Raw genomic sequence first — 22,669 nt, 5'->3', positions numbered from 1 at the left:
TTTTGATCATTTTTAAGTGTACTATTCTGTAGTGTTAAGCATGTTCACACTGTTGTGCAATCAAACTCCAGAATTTTTCATTTTGCAAAACTGAAACTCTATACTCATAAAATAACTACCAATCTCCCCTGTCCTCCAGCCACTGGCTAACGTAATTCTACTCTTTGTCACTATCAATGTGACTATTCTAAAGGTCTCATACAAGTGGATCATACACTCTTTGTCTTGTGACTGGCTTATTTCACTTATAATAATGTCCTAAAGATACATCCATGTTGTAGCATATGTCAGAATTTCCCTCCTTTTGAAGGCTCAATAATCTCTTCTATGTATATACCACTTATTTAAGCATTCCCAGACCTAGTTCTAGCATGGGGAAGATCCTCCACACAACGCCAAGCAATTCTAGGCCCCCACCAGGGTGTCAAAAAAATCCATTCAATTCTGACACTACATTCCAAATAATAACGTCAGCTTCCACAGAGTTAAGTGTTCAGTCCTACAAGACCAAAAGACTACAAGACTACTACAAGCCCCACCCCCATTTCTGAAGCCAGGTGCAAGCCCCAGGCTGTTACCCTGGCTTCTGACTCATACAGCCTCCTCTTTAGGGTCCTTTAATTTGCTAGGGTGGCCCACAAAAGGCAGGAAAACACATGTAACAGCTTAAGGATCAAGTCAACAGCCAGATGGGAAAGATGCAGAGTGAAGTATGGAGAAAGGGCAAGGCACAGCCACGCTCTCTGAGCACAGCACTCTGCTTACATTTCCACAGGTTCACCAAACCTGGAAGAGCCAAGGTCTTAGTCTTAGGGTTTTTACAGAGGCTTCATTCATAGTCAGGATTGACTAAGTCATGGCCATTGGATGATTTAAACCTCCAGCCCTTCTCCCTTCCAGAACCAAAAGTTCCAACCCCTTAATCACAAACTGGTCCTTAGGGGAACCAGCCCTTGCTCCTGGGTGGAGTCCTAATGTCACCTTTATTAACATAACAAAAGATACCTTTGTTGCCCTTATCACAGGAAATTCCAAGGATTAGAAAGAGCTGTGAGGCAGGAACCTCAAATGAAGACCAAATACGTATGAGGACTGGGTTTTGGGCCTCTGGGTGACCAGATACATGTATTTCTTATAAATTACAATACTGCAACCACATCATGTTTATCCATTCATCCATTGATTACCACTTAGTTTGCTTCCACCTTTTGCCCATTACAAATAATGCTGCTGTGAACACAGGTATACAAATAGATCTTTGAGACCCTGTTTTCAATTCTTTTGGATATATATACCCAGCATGGATTTGATGAATCATATGGTAAATCTATTACTAATTTTTCAAAGAACCACCGTACTGTTTTTTGTAACACCTGCACCATTTTACCTTCCTACCAGCAGTGCCCAGGGGTTACATTTCTTCCAACATTTACAATTTCCTATGAGTTACTTTGTTGTTCTTCTGTTTTGTTTTTTTGATGACAGCCATCCTAATAATTTTGGCTCATAAAGGTAGCATAAATAGATTAAGACAAAATATCAGTATTCTCATGTAAATATTAAAACATTACTATCAAAAATGCCAACGTTTAAATGACTTACTTAATACGGTATGTATTTAAGTTCATGTTTTTCCAAATTATGAAGGTATACATTTTTTGTAATTCATGTTCTAAATATTGATTTTTTGTTTTGTTTAAATTAACTTAGTTAACATATAAGATATTATTAATTTCAGGGGTAGAATTTAGTGATTCATCATTTGCATATAACACACAGTGCTCATTACATCAAGTGCCCTCCTTAATGCTCATCACTCAATTACCCCATCCCCACCGTATATATGTGAGAAAGAGGTGGGGCTGGGTTGGGAAAGATAGGAAGGGGGGCTCCATGATCAAGCTCACAGAAATACCAAAAAATGTGGAGATATAAGGAAACAAGAGATAAGGAACTCTTCAGACCACCCACCCCAGGTGTCCAAGGAGTAAGTCTTATGACCATCTACTGTGGTCAACAGAAAATAACCAGACCCTAAAAAAGAAGTAAAGATGTTTTATCAGTAGTCTTTAATCAATGGTGCTGCCAGCAGAGAAGCCAAAATGATTTAAGTTCCCTGGTTAACTTTCTATAAAAGACCAACCCTTAAAGCTCTCAGCAGCGACACTGTTGGGACCCTCTGTATCCTTGCTTAATAAAAGGTTGATTTACTCACTCTCCATTGTCCACAAGATTCATTCTTCAACTCTGAGACAAAAAAACCTGCTTTCCCCCTTCATTTACACCACATCTTCTTTATTCATTGATCCATTGATGGACATCTAGGCTCTTTCCATATTTTGGCTATTGTGTACATTGCTGCTACAAACACTGGGGTGCAGGTGCCCCTTTGAATCACTTTTTTTTTTTTTTGAAGATTTATTTATTTTTGAGAGAGCGAGGGAGCAGAAGCTGGGGGGAGAGGCAGAGGGAGAGGGAGAAGCAGGTTCCGCGCTGAGCAGGAAGCCCCATGCAGGGCTGGATCCCAGGACCTCAGCATCGCGACCTGAGCCGAAGGCGGCTGCTTAACTGACTGAGCCCCCTCAAATCGCTATCCCTCATCCATTTTTACTTCATTTTTTGTATGGTATACGAAAGTGGTCCCGTTTCATTCTTCTGCCTGTGGCTGTCCCGTTTTCTCAACACCGTTGTTGAAGAGACTTTTTCCATTGTACATTCTTTCCTGCTTTGTCGAAGATCAGTTGCCCACAGAGTTGAGGGTCCATTTCTGGGTTCTCTATTCTGTCCTACTGATCTATGTCTCTGTTTTTGTGCCATAACCATGCTGTCTTGATTTGTAATACAACTTGAAGTCAAACTGGGATGCCTCCAGCTTTGGCTTTCTTTTTCAATACTATCTTGGCTATTTGGGATTTTTTCTGGTTCCATACAAATTTTAGAATATTTATTAATTCCCTTTCAAGTGGAAATTTGATGCACTAATGCTAACAATTCATTTACTGGAAATAACACATGTGCAACCCTCATTTAGGGATGGTACTGTGGAGGGATGTGCAGGTTTAAAAAGCCATAAATATGTAGCCCCTGTATGTGGGTCACAGGGAGAGATATTAAAAAGATGGTTCTACTTCTGAGCTTCCTGGCAAAATAGCTGCCCCTGAGACCTTCAGGCCATCACACTGTCATCTCTCAGTATTACTTCTCTAAGTTTTTCTCTCGGTATTACTTCTCTAAGTTTTTCTAATGTTGTAGGTTTGTCCTCCTATCAACCATTTTACTGTTATTGGTGAACAGAGGTTCTACCTGTAATATGGAATTATCACATCAATAACTTAAGGGAAGGCAGAGGAAGTTTGACCTCTTATTTTCTTTAGGTAAACATGTCAATAATTTATTGACATTCAACTTCTTCTGATTATTTAACAACTATTTCGTTCCCCTCTAACTTCATTATTCAGTAACTAATGGACATCTATTTCTTTTTTAAATAAATTATTCTATCCATCCATGTTTGTTCCTGCAGTTCCTTTTGAGTATTTCATCTCTTTGTGTATGTCCACAGGCACAACCTCCTCAGCTCAGCTCTCACTAGATCTCACTTCAATCTCTGCAAAATCTTTCCTGAAAGTAACAAGGTAAGAGACAAAACCCATTTGCAATCTGTTTAGGGCTCCATCCAATCAAAGCAGAGCATGCATTCCAAATTTGGTTGTCCTCCAACCTCCTTAAAATCCTGATACACTCTCCACCAGTTCCATTCCTTTTGTTCTGTCTCCTTTAACTTATTTACTATTTGATCTTAGCTTGGCCTTTAATTTAAAAAGATGGCTGTTACTTAGCCTATGCCCATGTGTATGACAGCAAAACATCTCATTTCTTCCCCTTTCTTTCACAATTTTAGGCTACAGGATGGAATAAACATAGTTCTAAAAAAAACCGCTAAGGTTCTGGGTCTTCTATGAGAAAGAGGAATACCCTAAAGTTCCAGGTGCTTCTTGTAGCCCATGTAACCGACTACTAGGTCTCCACAAAAATCTGTGCACTCTCCCTTCCTTGAAATTTAATTGTACATAATTGCATATGGCTAGACAGTTCTACAGTTTTCCTTGCCAGTAGGTATTGCCCTGTGGCTATTCTCAGCATAGAAAGTAAGCAGAAATTATGAATCCCATATTTAAGAGAGGAATTTAAGAACCAAACTGCCTCCCCAGGTTTTTTTTACCCCTCTGCAGGCTTGATGCTTAAGACAATACTGTCTTCGGGGATGGCACTCAGATGAAATTAAGCTTGGTACATAAAACCCACATGGAACAGTGCCACACAGCACTCATGTTTGATTTTTATAAGAATTTTTTTTTTTTGTATTTGATCCATTGTTTTTGGGTTTACTTTTCGTGGCAGGTTAGTCTAATGTCAAGGCCACTATGCCTCAGCCCAGACCCACAGGAGAGTCAGGGCTGCAAATTCATTCCTCCAAATCGCACTGGACAACTTTCCCCATGTCTCACCTACACAATCCCAGCAAGTACTCTGTCTTTCCTTACTGTCTAAGGCCATTCACTGAACACCTCCACTGGCAGAGGACAGTTGGGCTAACTCCTTTTTACCTGGAACTTATTACATGGGAAATAAGTGGAAGGGAGCAATTACTCAGGCAGATTCTACCATCCCTCATCCTCAGACCCCCACCAGCTCTGTAGGCAACGAGTCGCCTGCTCTATCTCCTTTCATAGATCTAATTGAAATGCATGGTTTGTCTCCCCCTCTGATATAAATGTTGGGTATTCATCCTTTCTGATGAAGGCATAATACTCCATTGTACATATGGACCCTATCTTCTTTATCCATTCATCCACTGAAGGGCAAATCAGGATGAAGAGTGCATTTGGCCTCTGGCCTCCCACAAATTTCATCTCCCAAAGGGAATTCTGCCCTAGAGCAAACCAGTATGGGGTTTTTACTGTAACCTGTACTTCATGTCCCCATAGACACCAGAGCTGAGCCCTGAGGATGAACTAGTTACTATTTCCTCAAACCATGAAGAAACATCAAATGTCCAACAGACTGAGGGCTAAAGACAGGGCCTGGACTAGGCAGAATCATTTTCTCTGGCCATGATCCCTTTCTATGATCTTCCACCTCGTAAATTTCTAAACATGTTGAGATCTTCTTTTCTCTGCCATTACCTTCTACAAAAATACCTCAGCAGGGTAAGGGGTCTGTATAGAGATGAACCTATCTGCCCCACACTAGGGCCCTGGTAGGGATAGAGACTGCATTACAGAAAGAGCTGTCCAATACAAAGCCAATATAAGCCACATGTAATTTTAAATTTTCTAGTATCTAAAAAGCAAAATGAAACTGGTGAAGTTAATATGTATTTTTTAATCCAGAATATGCAAAATATTATCATTGCAATCTACAACAGAAAAGCTAAAAGGTATTTTACATTGTTTTTTAAAATTAAGTCTTCAAAGTCAGGTGTATATTTTATACTTAAAAGCACAACTTCGATTCAGACTAGTCACATCTGAAGTACTCAATAGCCACTGATAGCGCTTGGCTACCATACTGGACAGCAGCTCTAGTCGACTCCTTGATATTTGTTTCCACACTCACATCCACCTCCTAATTTCTTCTAGAGCTGGCTCAAAAGCATACACCACCTCTAGCAAAGTCATAGCAGCTCACCCACCAGCTGTTCACATTTGAGCATAAAGATAGGCCGTGAAGCCCGAAAAACTCGTTCTCTTCCTAAAAACCACTTTATATTTTCTTGGTACGTTTCCCTCCCATTCTGGGAGAAAAATCTTGGATTGATCATTTTCTTCTCTCCTTTATCTACTTCAGTGAATTTGGGAGATTTGTTTAAATTTCAATTACTACCCTTAAATTTTTAAATCCATGAAGGTTGCAGTAAAAACGGAAGTTAAGATTTCTTTCTTTGAATTTAAATCCACCAAAGTTAACTTGTATAATGCTTTTTAGCACTCTATCCTATATATACTTACACAGAATACAGTAATTTCTTTGCTTATTTATTGCATTTTATAAAACCTGAGAACAATGTTACAAACGCAGGTCAATTTTTTTCATAAATGGAGATAGAAATGAAACTTAAACAATGTATTAGCAAAAACAAATTCAGTATTGAATATGAAGAACAGTGATTTATTCCAGGGCTTGGTGTTACACTTAAAAAATGGAAACGAATCAATATATTCCAGTTATAGAATAAAAATGACAGAGGATTATCTCAATAATTATATATACTATCTGCTAAAATTCAATTTTCCATTCAGTACCAAAAAGTATAGCAAATTAATAGAAAAGAATTTGCTGAATTTGCTCCCATGAATCAGCAACAACAAAAACTCTGTCAAATATCATGCTTAATGCTAACATGTTGAAAGCGACCCCCCAACCTATCCCAAGATCTGTAATTAATTAGGGATGTTCACTATCACCTCTGGGTATATTTTGGCGCTAAGCAAATGTCTGAAGGGAAGGATGTAAGAATATGAGAAAATGGAAGTTCAGAAGGAGAGACTGAGGTACAGATGAATCTCAGAATGAAGGATCCTGCTCAGATGTGGAGGCAGACAAAGGAACGTTCAAGGGCTTGGCCGACGCAGGGTCATTGGGACTACACAGTTGCAAGGATTAAAATATGGAGAAAGGGTGGTAGGAAAGTAGTATTTAGAGAAGGTATAGATGGGAAAGCCATGGTTCGTGACATTATAAAAGGAGACAGTGCCAGCCTCATAGTCTAAGAAAACCCCAACACGGCGAGGGGGCACCATCATGGAGAGGAGCAGGGAAGTGGAAGACTCCTCATAGGCTCTATATTCATGTTTATGATGCAGCCCGATCACCCAGTAGCCACTCTGAGGTTGGTATCTGGAGTAAACATTCCGTTGTTCGTAACTGGTTGAAACATGTAGAGTCAACTGAACTACAGCATACCCCTAGGATCCAGTCAGTCTTCTTGGTCACATCCACCTCCAGTAATGTTTCCCAGAGGAGAATGCTGAGAGCCCAGGATACCACAGTCATAATGCTCTTCCAGGTAAGACCCAGCCAGCTTGGCACCCACAAATCTCACCTGTCTTCGGTTTTTAGACATGACAAGATTTAAGTTAGCTGTGTGTGGATTCAGAGTCACGTCCACTGTGGGAAAAGGTACAAAATCAGCAGATGACGATGGGTACAAGGGTCTTAAGACACTGAGAAGAGAAAACACAGAAGTGGAGGAATTGGAACTATGTGGGGCGATGGAGAGATGGTATTAACGCCTTGTAAGAGAGTGTGTGGTATGTCCAGGGGGGAGCATATGAGGAAGGATAAGGACATGTCAGCTCAAAGATGCCATGGTTGCTACTTACCCCAATAGCTCTGGACATCCGTCAGTTCTGTAATGATAATAGAGTCAATTACATTGTACAGAATGGACATAGGTCAGGTCTGCTTGGTTGAGGGGGTGAGGTAGGGAGTTCTATAAGGATGCAAGCTGGCCCTCTTGCTTCCCCTTAAGTATGAACTGCATCGTCTTCAGCATTGAATGTCCCTCTCATCCCTGTCCTCTCTCTGCACCACTACTCCCCAAACACCAACTCTATACTCTATTCTATTTATTGCTTATGTTACAATAATTCCACCTCCAAAAAGCTGTCCCCTGAATCTCCTCACCTCTGAACACCCGCAGCATCCTTTTCAGATCTGGAACTCGAAACATACTCTTCAGCTTAGTAGGGAGAGCTTCTGGCTTCTTTAAGGTCCAAAACTCACTTCTAGAGAGAAGAAACCTTATGAATGTCCTACACTGCTGGTGTTGGGTTTCTCCAATATCCATCCCCTCCCTCATCGACCAAGCCCCTGGAAGAACTTCAGCATTCTTTCTTGAAGAAAATTAGCATCCTTCTTCAAAGAGCTCTGGCACTGGGACCAGAAGACCTAGACTAGAAAATAGCTTCTCACCATCTGAAAACTTTGATAAGATCTAATCCTGCAAAGGATTGTTTTGTTTTTGTAAAATGCCATTTCCCCTTCTCTCTCTCTACATCCTAAGATTATATAAAATTAAACAATCGCTGGGAAATCTTTTGCTAACTCTAAGAAAGATACTGAATACTTACAGTCAGTGCCATCTTAAGGGTCTAGTGTAAGGGGCTGGAGATGTGTGTGTTGACAGGGAGAACACCAGGAACCTGCTTGGTGGGGCTCTGAGAGTACTGAGTAAAGGGCTTCCTCTGAACAGTGAGGTTAGGCCTTAAGATCTGTCAGAGGGCCTAGGGACAAAGGCCTCCAGAACAGTGTTTGAGGAGGCAGTCTCTGGGAATATCATGCCAGTTGGAGAAAGGAGACATCTTCACCTCCAAACCATGAGTGAACACTTCAGAAGTGACAACAGGCTCCATATTTCATGTGTCTGTGAGAAGCTTAAAGGTGCCAGGTGTGTGGGGAACCTCAGAGGTCACCTTGATGGATGAGAATCTAGAGTATGGGACAGAGAAGAGAAAATGTTTTGTTCCAGGGCCAAAACCAATCTTCTCAAGACCTCATGTCTATGTTTTTACAGGAACTGAGAAAAACGGGATGTCTGAGGAAAAACAAGTAGCAAGGCAGGACTCTTCTAAAGCCAAGAGAGAAAGGGTAATTGAAAGCAAATGGCCGAGGTGCTGATTCTTGGACCTTGGAAAGACAGATGGGAAAGTTCCCCAATAAAATACTAAAAGCTCCTAAAATCAGGGCTGGAAACAGGTAGTTTTGTAGCAAAGGGTAGCATCATGGGCTACCACAGGAGTTAGTGATGCTGCAAATTTTATTTTAAGAACACTACTGTCCCCAATTTGTGACCATCCCCCCCAAATTACCCCAAATTCTCTTACCATAGAAACTAGGTAATTCCCTTTATTTCAGGGAACCCAAAAATTCTCAAGATAAGCAACTCATGACATCACAGTCCTAAACCTTCCCTGCCTTGTGATTTTTCTCCTTTTCTTTTCCACTGACCATAAGATAACTCTATGGGTATAGGAATCTTTTGTCAACCCAAGGGAACCACCCTGTATTCACTCCTAAACATACCTTTTCATGACATCACTCACATCCTAGGAAGGAAAGAGAAATGTTAAGTCAGGGAGTAATAGGTTCATCCATGTTCCTTATCCCAATCCCACCACCCCATGGTATGATGGCAATAAAGATGGACCCTACTTTGGAGGCCACAAAGTAGAATACAAACTCATAGTAGACTGTCCCTGAGACTCCATGTAGAGATGTTGGGAGATGACTGAACTCATTCATTGGTACCCTTTATTTTGATGATAGAGTGTGTATATGTGCATCATCTATTGCACTAGAGAATCCCACATTATTAAGTCATAATTTCTGTCTTTGAGATGCTGCCATTCTCAAAGATGAGATGTTGCTGAGGATTCAAGAGCCTTAAAAGTGGTTATTTCTCAAACTTCACCTCTTCTCACCGTTTATGCTACCCTTGCTGACTTCATCCAGTTTTCTTGATTTCAACACACCCATGTTCATGATTCCAAACCTGTCCTTCTGCTCAGATCTCTCTCACATATTCTAGCAAATGAGCCACAGGCATCACAAAATCAAGATATTTAAAAAAAACAACACAACACAAAACAAACAAAAAACCCTTACTTTTCCTGCAACTTTGAGGTCTCTTTCCTTTAATCTCCCTCAGTGCTGCCACTATCCATTTAGTGACTAAATTCAGACAAAGCATGAGCCTAAAAACTACCTTCTAGTCACCCTGATGTCCCATCTCAAACAAAGCCAGTCCCCATCTTCTAGCCACCTGCGCTTCACTGTCATTACTGCCACAGCCAGCCTCCCTGGAGCAAAACTACCTCATGGCCTCCCCCTTGACTTCTGTTCTACACACCACACCGAATGAAGAAAAGGCTTGATCTACGCAACACAGGAATAACTATTTTCCCTGCGTTAGGGCTATTTTCAGCGGCATTTGACAGAAACACAGGTCAAACGGCTTGAATACAGAAAGAAACAAAGGGAGTAGATGTGTCAATTTATACTGAATATCCAGGATGCATCAGCCTTCAGGCATGGTTGTACAGAGGAACTCAAATGACCAAATCTGGGGCCACTCCTTGGCTCCTTCTCTTGCATTAACTTTATTCTCAAGGGTCACACTGAAACTTGAGAGCTGCAGACTTCCATCGGTTATCAAATCTTAATGAGCAACAAAGTCACAAAGATATGGAGAAGAGGAGGAAGATAGTGTGCTGGATGAGCTCTAGAAAACCTGAGTGTGAAACAGTCCTCAAGTTAAAAGACCCATTGGGCAGTCATATGAAGAGGTGTGAGGGTCTCGACAGGGACCTGGGTGAAATCATACAAACTGATGATCTCCGTACTTATGGAGCAAGTTTTTACAGCTTGAAAAATCTGTGGAGGGGCTAGAATGGGGCAGGGAGAAGTGTTAGGGTAACCCAATACCCAAGCTGAAGAAAAAGGGCAAGAGGAATAATAAAGATTGGAAACCAGAAGCAACGCGTGAGAAAAGCCCCAATAGGTAGAGTGTAGCTTCTGCATGACCCCGACGCCAAGGCTCAAGAATAAGTCAAGAAGTGATTGTTCTACCAACAAAGGGAGAGCAAGAGGAAAGCAAGAAAGTAAGGAACAGCCTGAAGTTTCCAGCATGTTACAAAGTACATCCTGTCTCCACCATCAGTCACACCATTCACTCTATGTAGAAAGCACCTGCAAAGATTTCACTTCTGTTCAAGCTCCTGCATCAAATCTGTCCAAATTTGACACCTTTGCACCCTCCTAGCGCACACATGTGTACACACACACCCCAGAGCCCAGCCTTTTTGTGCCTTAAAAAAGACCTGTTTATACTTCTATTACAACACGTTAAATGTTTCCGCCCAAGAGGAGAGAGTGAAAGTAAAGAAGGAATGATGATGACATACAGAATCTCTAAGTACTCGAGCCTGATGTGTGTTTGTCTGTGACTAAGCTGGGGTAAATGTACCCGACAAATCCCAACACAGCCTCAGAGACAACAGGTACCCCATGGCCAGTGAATCCCAACAGCGGGAGAGAGAATTATGTACCTACCCCACAGGGACATCTGACAATATCTGGAAGATTCTGGGTTGTCACAGCTGAGGGGAGATGCTACTGACATCCATCCAGTACGTGGAGGCCAGGGAGGCTTGCCAAACATCCTACAAGGTACCAAACATCCTACAAGGTACCTCATAGCAACAAATTTCCAGCTCAAAGTATCGGTAGTGTTGAGATTCAGAAATGCTGCTCTAGAACATCAGTGGGTATAACAGATCTCCACGGTAACAAATAAACTTTGGGACTACACATTGTATTTAATAAATAAAAATGAGACAGTCCCCAAGCATTTGTACTTTAATCATCCTATGTTTTACCCATGACCTCCATACAGTTTAATAGGCAAGGAGCACACCAGGGCCAAATAAATCTTTTTCTTGCCCCTACCAGGTCACGAACCCCATGCATGAAGGGAAGGAATGCTGGTCTCCCTTTGCCATGACTCTCAGCCTGCGGGGGCTCCTCATGAGCCTTACCTGCAGCAGCTCCACTGCTGACCCCTGACACCGAAGCTCCAGATCCGAGATGAGCTCCCTCAGTGACTGGCTCTGACGGACCAGTTCATTCTCAGCCTCTTCTAAAATACTCAGCCCTTTCCTCTCTTCTTCCTCCAGCTTTTTCAACTGTCGCTGCTCCTCTTTGTCCAGGATGCTTCTCAACTTATTAAACTCTGTCTGGATCCTGTGTCTCTCAGGTTCCATCTGATTCTTTGGGAACATGCAAGAGAAAAAGCCTGCTCATCTGCTGAGCTAGGGTCTCTGCTCTCGAACTGGGCTGGGGGTGGGCAGGGGTGGAGGGTCAGGCTCAGCCCCGCTCTCCTGGCCAGGTCTCACCGGGAAAGGAGGAGCAGAGATGGGAAGGAAGTCGCTCAGAACCTGTTCTTTCCTTCTACTCTCTCTTCAGTTCTTCCCAAACCATGACTCTAAGACATAGACTGTGGCTCCCGGGGGAGGTCTAGATTTAAAGCTGCCTCCCCAGCCTCCTGGGCCTCTGCATCCATCTCCCCTTCCAATTTTGAGTACTCATGTGGGAATGATAAGCTGGTGTGTGACCTGTCTTTCCAGGAGCTTTCAGAACTTCCAACTGTAGAACAAAGTCTGGAGTCAGGAATTGCCGGCTGCCAATGGCCACAGTTCCCCTCCTATGTAAGTATCTTTAAAAATCTGAATTCCTTTTGATATGTTCATTCTCTAATTCCCCCTTCTCTATCCTTGTGCTATGAATTAACACCCTGTTGGGAAGGGCTGCAGTGAAGGGATTATGCAAGAGAAGCTCTGCCAGCCAAATTAGGAAGAGATAGGACCCAGACTCCCATGCCCTGCCCCAATTCTTCTCCCAGGACACCGTCAGAGCTTCAGGAAGAATCCTTCTTACCTTCCAGGATGTCCTCTTCCTTATGATAACCGCGGCCAGTCTCTCAGCTTCCTGCTGCTCTAGCCTCAGCTTCCTCAGAGACTCCTGGAACTTCTCCTTAAAGAAACATCAGGGCAAGCAGGGTCAAGCACTACCTCATCTCTGTGCTCAGAACGTAGTGAATGGGGGGAGAGTATGCTGACCTCGGAAGCCTGTCCTGCTGGACCAAGAAATAAGAAGGCCTAAGGCTCTTTTACGCACAGGGGGTGTGCATGAAAAGCCAATGGGTGCAGGTCGATTCTCTTTCCTCCCAGGGAACCTGTCCATGCAGGACTTTCCACTTACCACCACCATATCCCCCACACTCAACCACCGAGCCCCCTAGTTACCCTCCCCAGCAACCTGTACTCATGCGGAGCAGGTCTTGAGCAGCAAGGAAGAGATAAAGTCTCTACTCTTGGGCAGGAGGGCATTTTCTAGGTTCATCCTCTAGGCAAATGGGAAAACCAAAGAAATGAGATTACAGCATGGAGAAAAGTTACACTCTCCTGCCAAGGGCCCTGCTCCTCCTTGCCTTCCCTCTGGAATCCTACCTGGACCTCGTGGACAACCTCCTCCATAAGCACCGTGTGGTGACCGCGGTGCTCCTGAGACCGCTCACAAAGCCAGCAAATGAGCTTTCCATCCTCCTTACAGAACAGCTGGAGTTTCTCTCCATGGTGCACACAGAGAATCCCCTCCAGCTGCATCCCGGGGCCCAACACCACCGCTCTGAGCCTGTCCGCTATGTTGGCCAGGTGCCGATTTGGCCGTAGGTCCCCAGGCTGGTAGCTGGTCTGGCACACAGGACAATTGCTTTCCCCATCTTGGCCCATCACCGATTCTGTGCTATTCCCCATGATGCAAGCCTGGCAAAAGCTGTGGCCACAGTCTATGCTCAGGGGTTCTGTCAGGAGCTCCAGGCAGATGGGGCAGGTTACTTCATCTCGTATGTCCACCAGGAGCGCTGAGGTCATTGTAGCTTCTCTCCTGGCTCCTGCCTGCCCAGCCAGAATTTCTAAGGTGTTTCTTGCTTACAGAATCCTGGGTAGGTGAGGGGGGGGGAAAAAAAAGGGTTCAGGGTAAGAAACAATCGTCAATAAAAGGTTGCTGAGTATCCTGGACAAACAGGCCAGATACCTGGGTCACAAGGGCTTCTTATTCAAGCTTCAAACATGTTATTCATCCCCAGCTCATATTAGACATCAATTTGTACCCTCATCAGAACAAGGGTTGATTTTCCTTCACTCTTGGTGGATGGAGGGACCAAGTGAAGCCCGTGAGAGAAGTGGCCTTGAGTGAGCCACCATCTGTTTGATCTTTTCTCATACAACCTTGGTGTTAAAAGCACTGAAACAGTTTGGTGATCATGGACATTGCTGCTATGAACATTGGGGTACATACGGCCCTTCTTTTCACTACGGTTTTTCACTTACTTGTGGAGCATAAGGAATAACATGGAGGATATTAGGAGAAGGAAAGGAAAGTGAATTCAGGGAAGTCGGACGGGGAGACGAACCGTGGAGACTGTGGACTCTGAGAAACAAACTGAGGGTTTTGGAGGGGAGGGGAGTGGGGGTTGGGTGAGCCTGGTGGTGGGTATTAAGGAGGGCACGTACTGCATGGAGCTCTGGGTGTGGTGCATAAACAATGAATCTTTGAACACTGAAAAAATAAAATTAAATTTAAAAAAAAATTTTAAAAAATGGCACCAGGACACAGTGCTGCCTCCAGATATTTATACTTGTTGTTACTTCCTCAAGTAAGACCCTTCACCCGAATCTCCGCCTGACTCAGTGACTTCATTCCACATCCCCTTACCCACACCCTTATTGGCAGAGATGGCTCTGTGTAGCCTAACTAAAGCTTGGCCACCCACACAGTCACTCTTCCATATGCTTGATTTTTCTTTTTATCACTACCTAATGTATATCTTTGTTGCTTGAATCCTCCCACTAGAATATAAACTCTAGGAATCAGAGACTGTTCCATTTTTGTTCAGTACTGTATCCTCAGAAATAGCAGTATCTACACACAAGTCCTCAACTTCTTCGGTATTACATTAGTTTCAAGTGTGTTAAGGTCCTCAACTTTTGAGGAATGACCATCTAGAACCTTCTTTGTCATGAGCTTTCCCGTGAGAATCCTTTTACTGTGAAGACACTTGCAGCTTCTCAGAGTTCTGCTCCTCACCGGGCCCTCTCATCCATCATGGTCACCTTCCCAGACACACTGAAAAAACAATGACCATAATAACCCTGAGGTAATCTTTGATACCTAGTTGTGATTTAAAACTCCCGTTTCCCTGTTTTCCTTATCCCTCACAGAAAAACTCCAAATAAATAAGAGTATTTGTGGCTCTCTGATAAAACAATAGATATGAATGACATTATAAAATCAAACATCTTGTAAGTCCCAGAGTTAGCAGAACCTAACATGTCCAGTCCTAGCTCAAGGCCCCGTCCTCAACCTCAGAACTCTGACCAGACATTCAGTGGTAACAGTAGTAAAAGTCAAACACAGACCCAGGGCTTTAGGAGTGTGGAATGAGAAAGGTTCTGTTTGATGAAATTTCAACACGGCCCATCATACACTTTGACAGGGACCTGTGCGCTGGGGGGAAAGGGGAGAAGGGAAAGGTGTGGCGGTGAAGGCCACAGGCATTCTAGTGTAGGACCCCAGGAAGATGTGTGCTTGTGGGAAAAGACTAGAGAATCAAGCATGGCTCTGTGGCTCCCCACCATTATCTGTGGTGTGGGGAGATAATGATGTATGAAGGTATTTAAGAACAGTAATGGGGGACGCCTGGGTGGCTCAGTTGGTTAAGCAGCTGCCTTCGGCTCAGGTCATGATCCCAGCGTCCTGGGATCGAGTCCCACATCGGGCTCCTTGCTCGGCAGGGAGCCAGCTTCTTTCTCTGCCTCTGCCTGCCATTCTGTCTGCCTGTGCTCGCTCTCTCCCCCTTTCTCTCTGACAAATAAATAAATAAAATCTAAACAACAACAACAACAACAAAAGAACAGTAACAGGAAGGTGGAAAATCATCATCAGTACCATTTTCTGATCACTTCTTAAGTGCTAGGCAATGGATGAACTGTAAAAAAAGATACTGCAAAAAAAGCAAATCCCACAATAATTCTATAAGGGAAGCTTAATAACACCTATTTTATGAAGGTGAAAAATGAATCTTTTTTTTTTTTTAATTTTGTTTATTTATTTGACAGAGAGAGATCACAAGTAGGCAGAGCAGCAGGCAGAGGGAGGCGAAGCAGGTTCCCCGCAGAGAGCCTGATGCGGGGATTGATCCCAAGACGCTGAAATCATGACCTGAGCCAAAGGCAGAGGCTTAACCCACTCAGCCACCCAGGCGCCCCCCCAAAAATGAATTTAAGAAGGTATTTAACTGCCCAAAGTCTCAGAGTGAGTAAGTGACAAAATAAAGATTACAATCCAGTTTTATTCACCTCCCAGTCTCAGGTTATTAACCAGGAACCCATCTGGTTCTTAAAGGGAATGTTTTCTTCACACTACCCACACCACCTGCAAGGGTGCTCAGGTCGTGATGTCGCTGTGCTGATTCATACGGTAGCTCTGTTCTTCTTAGCACTGAAAAGCACCCTACAGCTCTTCCTAAGATATCTGTAGGCTCCCTCCACAGTCCCGCTCTGCTTCCTTCCTGGCAGCACATCGTACAGACCTAAGCTGCTTTCTTTTCCCTGGCAGTGTAGGGCAGAAAAGGCACTGGTGCTAGAGCAATGTAGAACCAGGTCTAAATCCTAAATATATTGATCTAGTTTTAGAACACTGGAATGATTCCCCATCTGAGATGCGGCTCCGTCTTTTGTGCATTGCTGAGATCAATTCCTCCCTTAGGAGTTTAGTTGTGATAATTACCTAAGCCAATGCAGAGAATAGTCTCAATAAAGATTAATTATGGTTACCCTTACGCTGGAGCTGCTCTCTGATCCTGCAGTGCTCTTGCCTGTCACCAGGAGGAAAAGGGCCTCTTCGTATTTTTAGCGGGGAAAAAGCAAAGTGTGGTGGAGAGATAGCTCTTCATTTATGAATTACTTTCTTACCCCTTTTCATTTCTCCTTACTTCTTTTGGAACTAGGAAAAAATCCAATATTAAAATTCATAACAAGATTTAACGAGATGGCACTTAAGGACAGTGTGAAAGAGCTTGACCTCAGTTGGTTGTCTCCGTGTGCCTGAGGAAAGGATCAGTTAAGAAGTGTGGAGATTCCTTAAGGAATTAAAAATAGGGCTACCTTATGACCCTGCAAGTACACTGATGTAGTGAAAAGGGCCATCTGTACCCCAATGTCCATAGCAGCAATGGCCACGATCACCAAACTGTGCAAAGAGCCAAGATGCTCTTCAACAGACGAATGGATAAAGAAGATATGGTCCATATACGCAATGGAATATTATTCTTCCATCAGAAAGGATGAATACCCAGCTTTTTTATCAACATGGACATGGACGGGATTAGAAGAGATTATGCTGAGTGAAACAAGTCAAGCAGAGAGAGTCAGTTATCATGTGGTCACTTACTTGTGGAGCACAAGGAATAACATGGAGGACACTGGGTGAAGGAGAGGGGAAGTGAGTTGGGGGAAATCGGAGGGGGAGACAAACCATGAGAGACTGCGGACTCTGAGAAACAGACTGAGGGTTTTGGAGGGAAGGGAGATGGGGGTTAGGTGAGCCTGGTGGTGGGTATTAAGGAGGGCACGTATTGCATGGAGCACTGGGGTGTGGTGCATAAACAATGAATCTTGGAAGACAGAAAAAATAAAATTAAAAAAAAAAAAAGCTAGAAGCTTCTCTAACTATACAACTTGAGATCCTAGAACTTACTCTAACTTTACTGTTTGTGCTGAATTTAGATGCCCTCATTGAAAAACACTATTTTATTCTCATTATTAGACATTTTCAGTTATGCAATTGTATTACCATTGTCTTAAATCAAAATGAGAATTTTTTAAAGACATTTTTTCTTATGTATGTATCTATGTATGTATAGAGTGAGTGAGTATGTGTTTCTGCATTTAATCACTTTCCTTGGAAGCCATTTGCTCTGCTCACCTAGCTGGACTCTTCTTGGGGACATTAAAGAAGAGCCAACTCACAAATGCACCACCTCACTGAAGGCACACTAGCCCTGGGGTATCAGTTGTGTCCTTCATGTACAGGACAGGACACAGGGCATTTCTACCTCATAGATGCAATGCAATAACAGCCCCAAACTGGAAATAATCCATAAAACCATTAACTGGTAAATGAAAAGATTGTGGTATATTCCATACAATGGTATATTACCAAACAATAAAATGGAACTGATACTTACACAAGATAAATCTCAAAAGCATGATACAAAAGGAAAGAGGCTGAATATCAAAAGTTATTGTATGGTTCCATTTATATGAAATCCTAGAAAAAATAAAACTCTGCTATTTGAAAACAGACTAGTGGATGCCAAAGTCCAGGGTTGTGAGAAGTGGATTAACTGCATCAGGACACAAGGAACTTTTGGGGGTGATGGAAATGACCTTTATAAATGGTTGTGTTGGCAGCTGCACAACTGTATACGAAACAAAACTCACAGAATTGTGTGCTTTAAAGTTGATTTTTTTAAAAAGATTTTGTTTGTTTATTTGACAGAGAGATCACAAATAGGTAGAGAGGCAGGCAGAAAGAGAGAAAGAGAGAGAAGGAAGCAGGCTCCCCACTGAGCAGACAGCTCGACCACGGAACTCGATCCCAGGACCCTGAGATCATGACCTGAGCGGAAGGCAGAGGCTTAACTCACTGAACCACCCAGGCGCCCTAAAATTGATTTTATAGATGTAAATTATAGCTCATTAGAGCTTATTACTACAAAAACAGAACAAAGAAACACATTGAGAAAACTTAAAGGCTTGGCTTTCTGATCTTCTCAGCATAAATTAGAACTGAGCTGTCTAATATTGTAGCCACCTGAAATGTGGCAAAAAAAAAAAAGAGATGTTTTAAGTATGAAATACACACCAGATTTCAAAAGATTTTGTTAGAAAAATAATCTAAAACATATCACTAACACCTTTTATATTGATAACACATCCTAATATTTTATATTATTGATGCACTGAGTTAAATAAAATATATTCAAATCAATTTCACCTGTTTCTTCTTTCTAATGAGGCCACTGGAAAACTTAAAATGATAAATGTGGTCCCGTTATATTTCTGTATTTCTTTTCCATCTAACGCAGTACTATAGATATTCAGGACAGAGAAAGATTTTTGCTGAAAGAGTTCATGTGTCTTGTCAGAGGGTATAAAGTTGAGGCTGCAGAAAGGAAGAAATTGTAGAGGGACGCATACAGCTAGCATGTCTAGTAGCTGTTGCACACTACCCAAGACACCAGACCGCAGCCCAAAGGAGCCAAGTGGGTCAATTCAGTCTCCCAGGAAAGCCTGTCTGTCTCAAGAGCAGTGTGATCAGAGATGACAACCTGGCTGTGGGAGGAGAGCAGATCCCAGAGGCTGAAATGCCAGAGCCCTGTGGATCAAATCTGCAAATGAAAGAGCCCAAATTCATGTCCTGGTGAACTATTAAATCAGAAGCAGATGCCTGAAAAAGAATGTCTGGTGGTCTGCTGACTATCAGCATTGGCATCCCTGGAGCTCTTTATGCAGAATCTTAGCCTCATCCTGGACAATTCAGTTTCTGCAAGTCAATAAAGATCGCTAGGTGACATCTATGCATAGCAAGGTTTCAGAAGCCCTGTCTTACGTAAAGGCACGTCCTTCCCAGGCAGATGCAATCTGGGGGCAAAAACAGCTAGGAGGAGGGGGTGGGGTGGGGAGGAAAAAGAGGATAAGCTCCTAGTTAGATCAGAAGCATCCACTCCAACAGAAGCTTACAATTCAATATCAAATGGCTTCAGAATAAAAGTCAGTGACAGGGCAAGAAATACTACAAGCTAGCCTAGGATGGGGCCTCAGAATGAGTTAGAACTAAGATGGGCAGTCTACCCACCAGCTGGGAGATCTACTGAAAATGTGGTAAAAAACCTAAACAGGTAGAAGCTGCATTTGTAAGAGAGTTTAGTTTCTTGTACTTAGGGAATAACAGTATTTTTTTTTAACCTTTGTGAAGGGTTATAGCCTATTTTAACCTATTATCTGGAATGGTTATCTAACAGGTGACACTTCATAAATATTGGAACTGGAACAAAATCAGTCCCAAATTCTTTTCAAAATTTACTTCAAAAGAGTATCTCTATCCCATCCATTTCAGAAACGTACAATTAAGTAACTTTGCAAATTCTTAAAATACTGTCTTGCACAAGTTTTCTTTTCCCTGAATTTTAGACAGTCCACTGAGTGTTTTTTTTAAATAGCGAATTCACAAAATTCTTATTTTTCCCCCTGCATTTGTGATATTCCACTTGCAATTCCAAATTTTTAAAACTCTTATTATACTTTCATTTGTTTAGATGTTGGTTATACTCTTCTTTACTATAGTGCATTTTAACACATTTTATTCCCCGCTCTATTTTTGTAAAAAAAAAAAAAAATTTGGCAATTTTTTAAAAGCTCAGCATTGATTTTTTCAAGAGTAAAGACTTAATTTACACTTTGTCAGGCAGTCGCCCATGTTAAACCTCTCCCTCACTTAATTTTCACCAAAACTCTAGGGTATAAATATTACTGGGTCCATTTTACAGATGGAAGAAAAAACTGAAGCTCCAAGAGATTAGTGTCAGAAGGATGAAAAGGAAATAAAAATAAAATGATCTATATCATCAGCTCGGAAAGCGAAGGGACCGCATCTTTTACTGCTCTCTCACCTCTGCCAGGAGCGACAGTTAGTGGCCCGTCCCAGAAGGGCGGACGTCTCCCTGTGACCGGCATACCGACAGAATGAGAAGCCCTAGAGGATCCAGATGAGAGCAGCCCCAGGTGGTCAAGACTCCCAGTAGTTTTGGGTAGACTGTGAGGACCTGGGGCGCGTGGGCCTGCTCCTTTCCCTGAAACGCAGGGCTGGAGGATCCGGCCTTGGAACAGACCCTCAGGTCCGGCGAGGGCGGAAGCCTCACCCTCCTGCTCCCCGGGGAGAGGTCAGGCCCTCCCGGGTGGAGGATAAGCGGTGTCACTTCCTGGGGCAGAGAGGCAGAGATGGGGGAGGGGATGCTGACCTCGGAATCCACGCCAGTCCCATGGTTTGCACGCACTCCCGAACTCAAAAAACTTTCAGGACTGCCTCCCCTACCTCCTGCGGTCCCTTGTCACGACCCTTTGCACAGACCACGCCCGGGACCCGAGCCAAGAGGAGCCCGGCCTGAGGAGCTCCCAAGCAAAAGTGAGTCAACTCAAAACCGCAGAGGTCTCCCTCACTCCTGTCCACCCGCGAACCCCGCAACCCAGCCTGCAGGGCGGGTCGAACTCCCAGAACCTGCGCGGACAGCGGTGGCCGGCCAGAGAACAGAGCGGCTCACTAACCTGGGCTCTGGGGCCTGGATCGGAGCCGAGGACACACCGCAGCGGCCTCCTCCACCCCAGCGGAGAGACTCCGGGCCCAGAGGCGGGGCGAGGGAGGGCGAGGGCTGCTGATAGGGCCCGCCAGTCCAGCGCAGCACGGGTCCGACACTCCAGGGGTGTGGTCCCGCGGGCCCCACCTGCCGGCGGGGGCGCTGTTCCGCCTACCTGTGCGCCGCACGTCCTGGGGCCCGGGAGAACACCTGAGCGCCGCAGACGGCGCTTGCAAGTGGTCATCCCTTGGGTTTTCCGATTTCGTGTCGGTGTTGAGGAACACTGAAAATACGCCTGATTAAAATGTCCGAATAAAGAATATCCAAACTTAAACGAGTAGGTAAAGATAACCGTTTCGCATCATAATGGTATGTTTTGCAAAAACATCGTTAACTTTAAAAATTATGCCAAGATTTTAACCTATATGACCTATGAACCCTATGAGAGACCGTATATATGGGTTTTTACGTCCTTGTGAATACATGCAAAGCTTATGAAGCCTGAGAGCTGAACTATAATGTTTCAACGGCACAGCGACTTTTGAGAAGAAAAGGAAGGGCAAGCTTTTGACCCAAGGGAACCTAGGAAATGAACCTGACCTGGTCTGGGAAAGTGGGTTGCGGGAGGAGGGCCTGCAGAGAGGCTGACTGGGGGCGGGGGATGTCAGGATAAAAGTCAGGACAGAAGAGTTGGGCAACATGAATTTTTTCACTTAGTATACTATTTTTACAGTTCATTATTGTTGCATGTGTGTGAGTACTTTATTCCTTTGATGGCTGAATAACATTCCATGGTATGAATTTTCCACATTTTCTTTACCATTTCGTCAGGTTTTAGGTATTTTGGATTGTTTCTGCTTTTTGATTTTTATGAATAATGTGACTATGAATTTTCTTTTACAAGTTTGTTTTTTGTTTTGTTTTGTTTTTAACGTAGGCTTTTTGTTTTTCTTGGGCATATATCTGAGAATAGAATTGCCAGATTATGTATTTACTCTTGAGAATCTTCCAGACTGTTTTCCACAGTGACTGCACCATTTTACATTCTCACCAGCAGTGTAAAGTGTTCTAATGTCTCCACATCCTTGCCAGTATTTGCTATTATGACTTTTATAGTCATCTTGGTAGGTGTGAAGTGGTATCTCATTGATATTTTAATTTGCATTTCCCAAAGGACTAATGGTGTTAAGCATCTTTTCATATACTTTACTGCTATTTGCATATCTTTTTTGGAGAAACATCTATTTAGCCCCCCCCTTTTTTTTTTAAAGATTTTATTTATTTATTTGACAGAGAGAGATCACAGTAGACAGAGAGGCAGGCAGAGAGAGAGAGAGAGGGAAGCAGGCTCCCTGCTGAGCAGGGAGCCCGATGCGGGACTCGATCCCAGGACCCTGAGATCATGACCTGAGCCGAAGGCAGTGGCTTAACCCACTGAGCTACCCAGGTGCTCCAGCCCCCCCCCTTTTTTAAACAGGTTATTTGTCATTTTATTATTTTTTTTTTAAGATTATTTATTTATTTATTTGACAGACAGAGATCACAGGTAGGCAGAGAGGCAGGCAGAGAGAGAGAGAGGAGGAAGCAGGCTCCCTGCTGAGCAGAGAGCCCGATGCAGGACTCGATCCCAGG

The 22,669-nt window shown here is 43.3% G+C and overlaps 1 protein-coding gene across 1 annotated transcript; it reads right to left on the bottom strand.

Annotated features, from left to right (window-relative positions):
• Nucleotides 1-5,371: 5,371 nt before the first annotated feature.
• TRIM6 (tripartite motif containing 6) lies at nt 5,372-21,183 on the bottom strand. Its single transcript, XM_032360389.1, is given in 11 exon segments — nt 5,372-6,963; nt 6,965-7,004; nt 7,007-7,030; nt 7,033-7,170; nt 7,386-7,412; nt 7,690-7,790; nt 9,088-9,110; nt 11,601-11,831; nt 12,499-12,594; nt 13,071-13,560; nt 21,009-21,183. Coding segments are annotated over 10 exon segments (1,452 nt in total). The 5' UTR covers nt 13,494-13,560; nt 21,009-21,183; the 3' UTR covers nt 5,372-6,614.
• Nucleotides 21,184-22,669: the final 1,486 nt, after the last annotated feature.

The sequence above is a fragment of the Mustela erminea genome, chromosome 9, assembly GCF_009829155.1.
Source record: "Mustela erminea isolate mMusErm1 chromosome 9, mMusErm1.Pri, whole genome shotgun sequence".
Classification (NCBI taxonomy): Eukaryota; Metazoa; Chordata; class Mammalia; order Carnivora; family Mustelidae; genus Mustela; species Mustela erminea.
The sequence above is the reverse complement of the archived record's forward strand: the minus strand, read 5'-3'. Positions and strand labels throughout refer to the sequence as shown.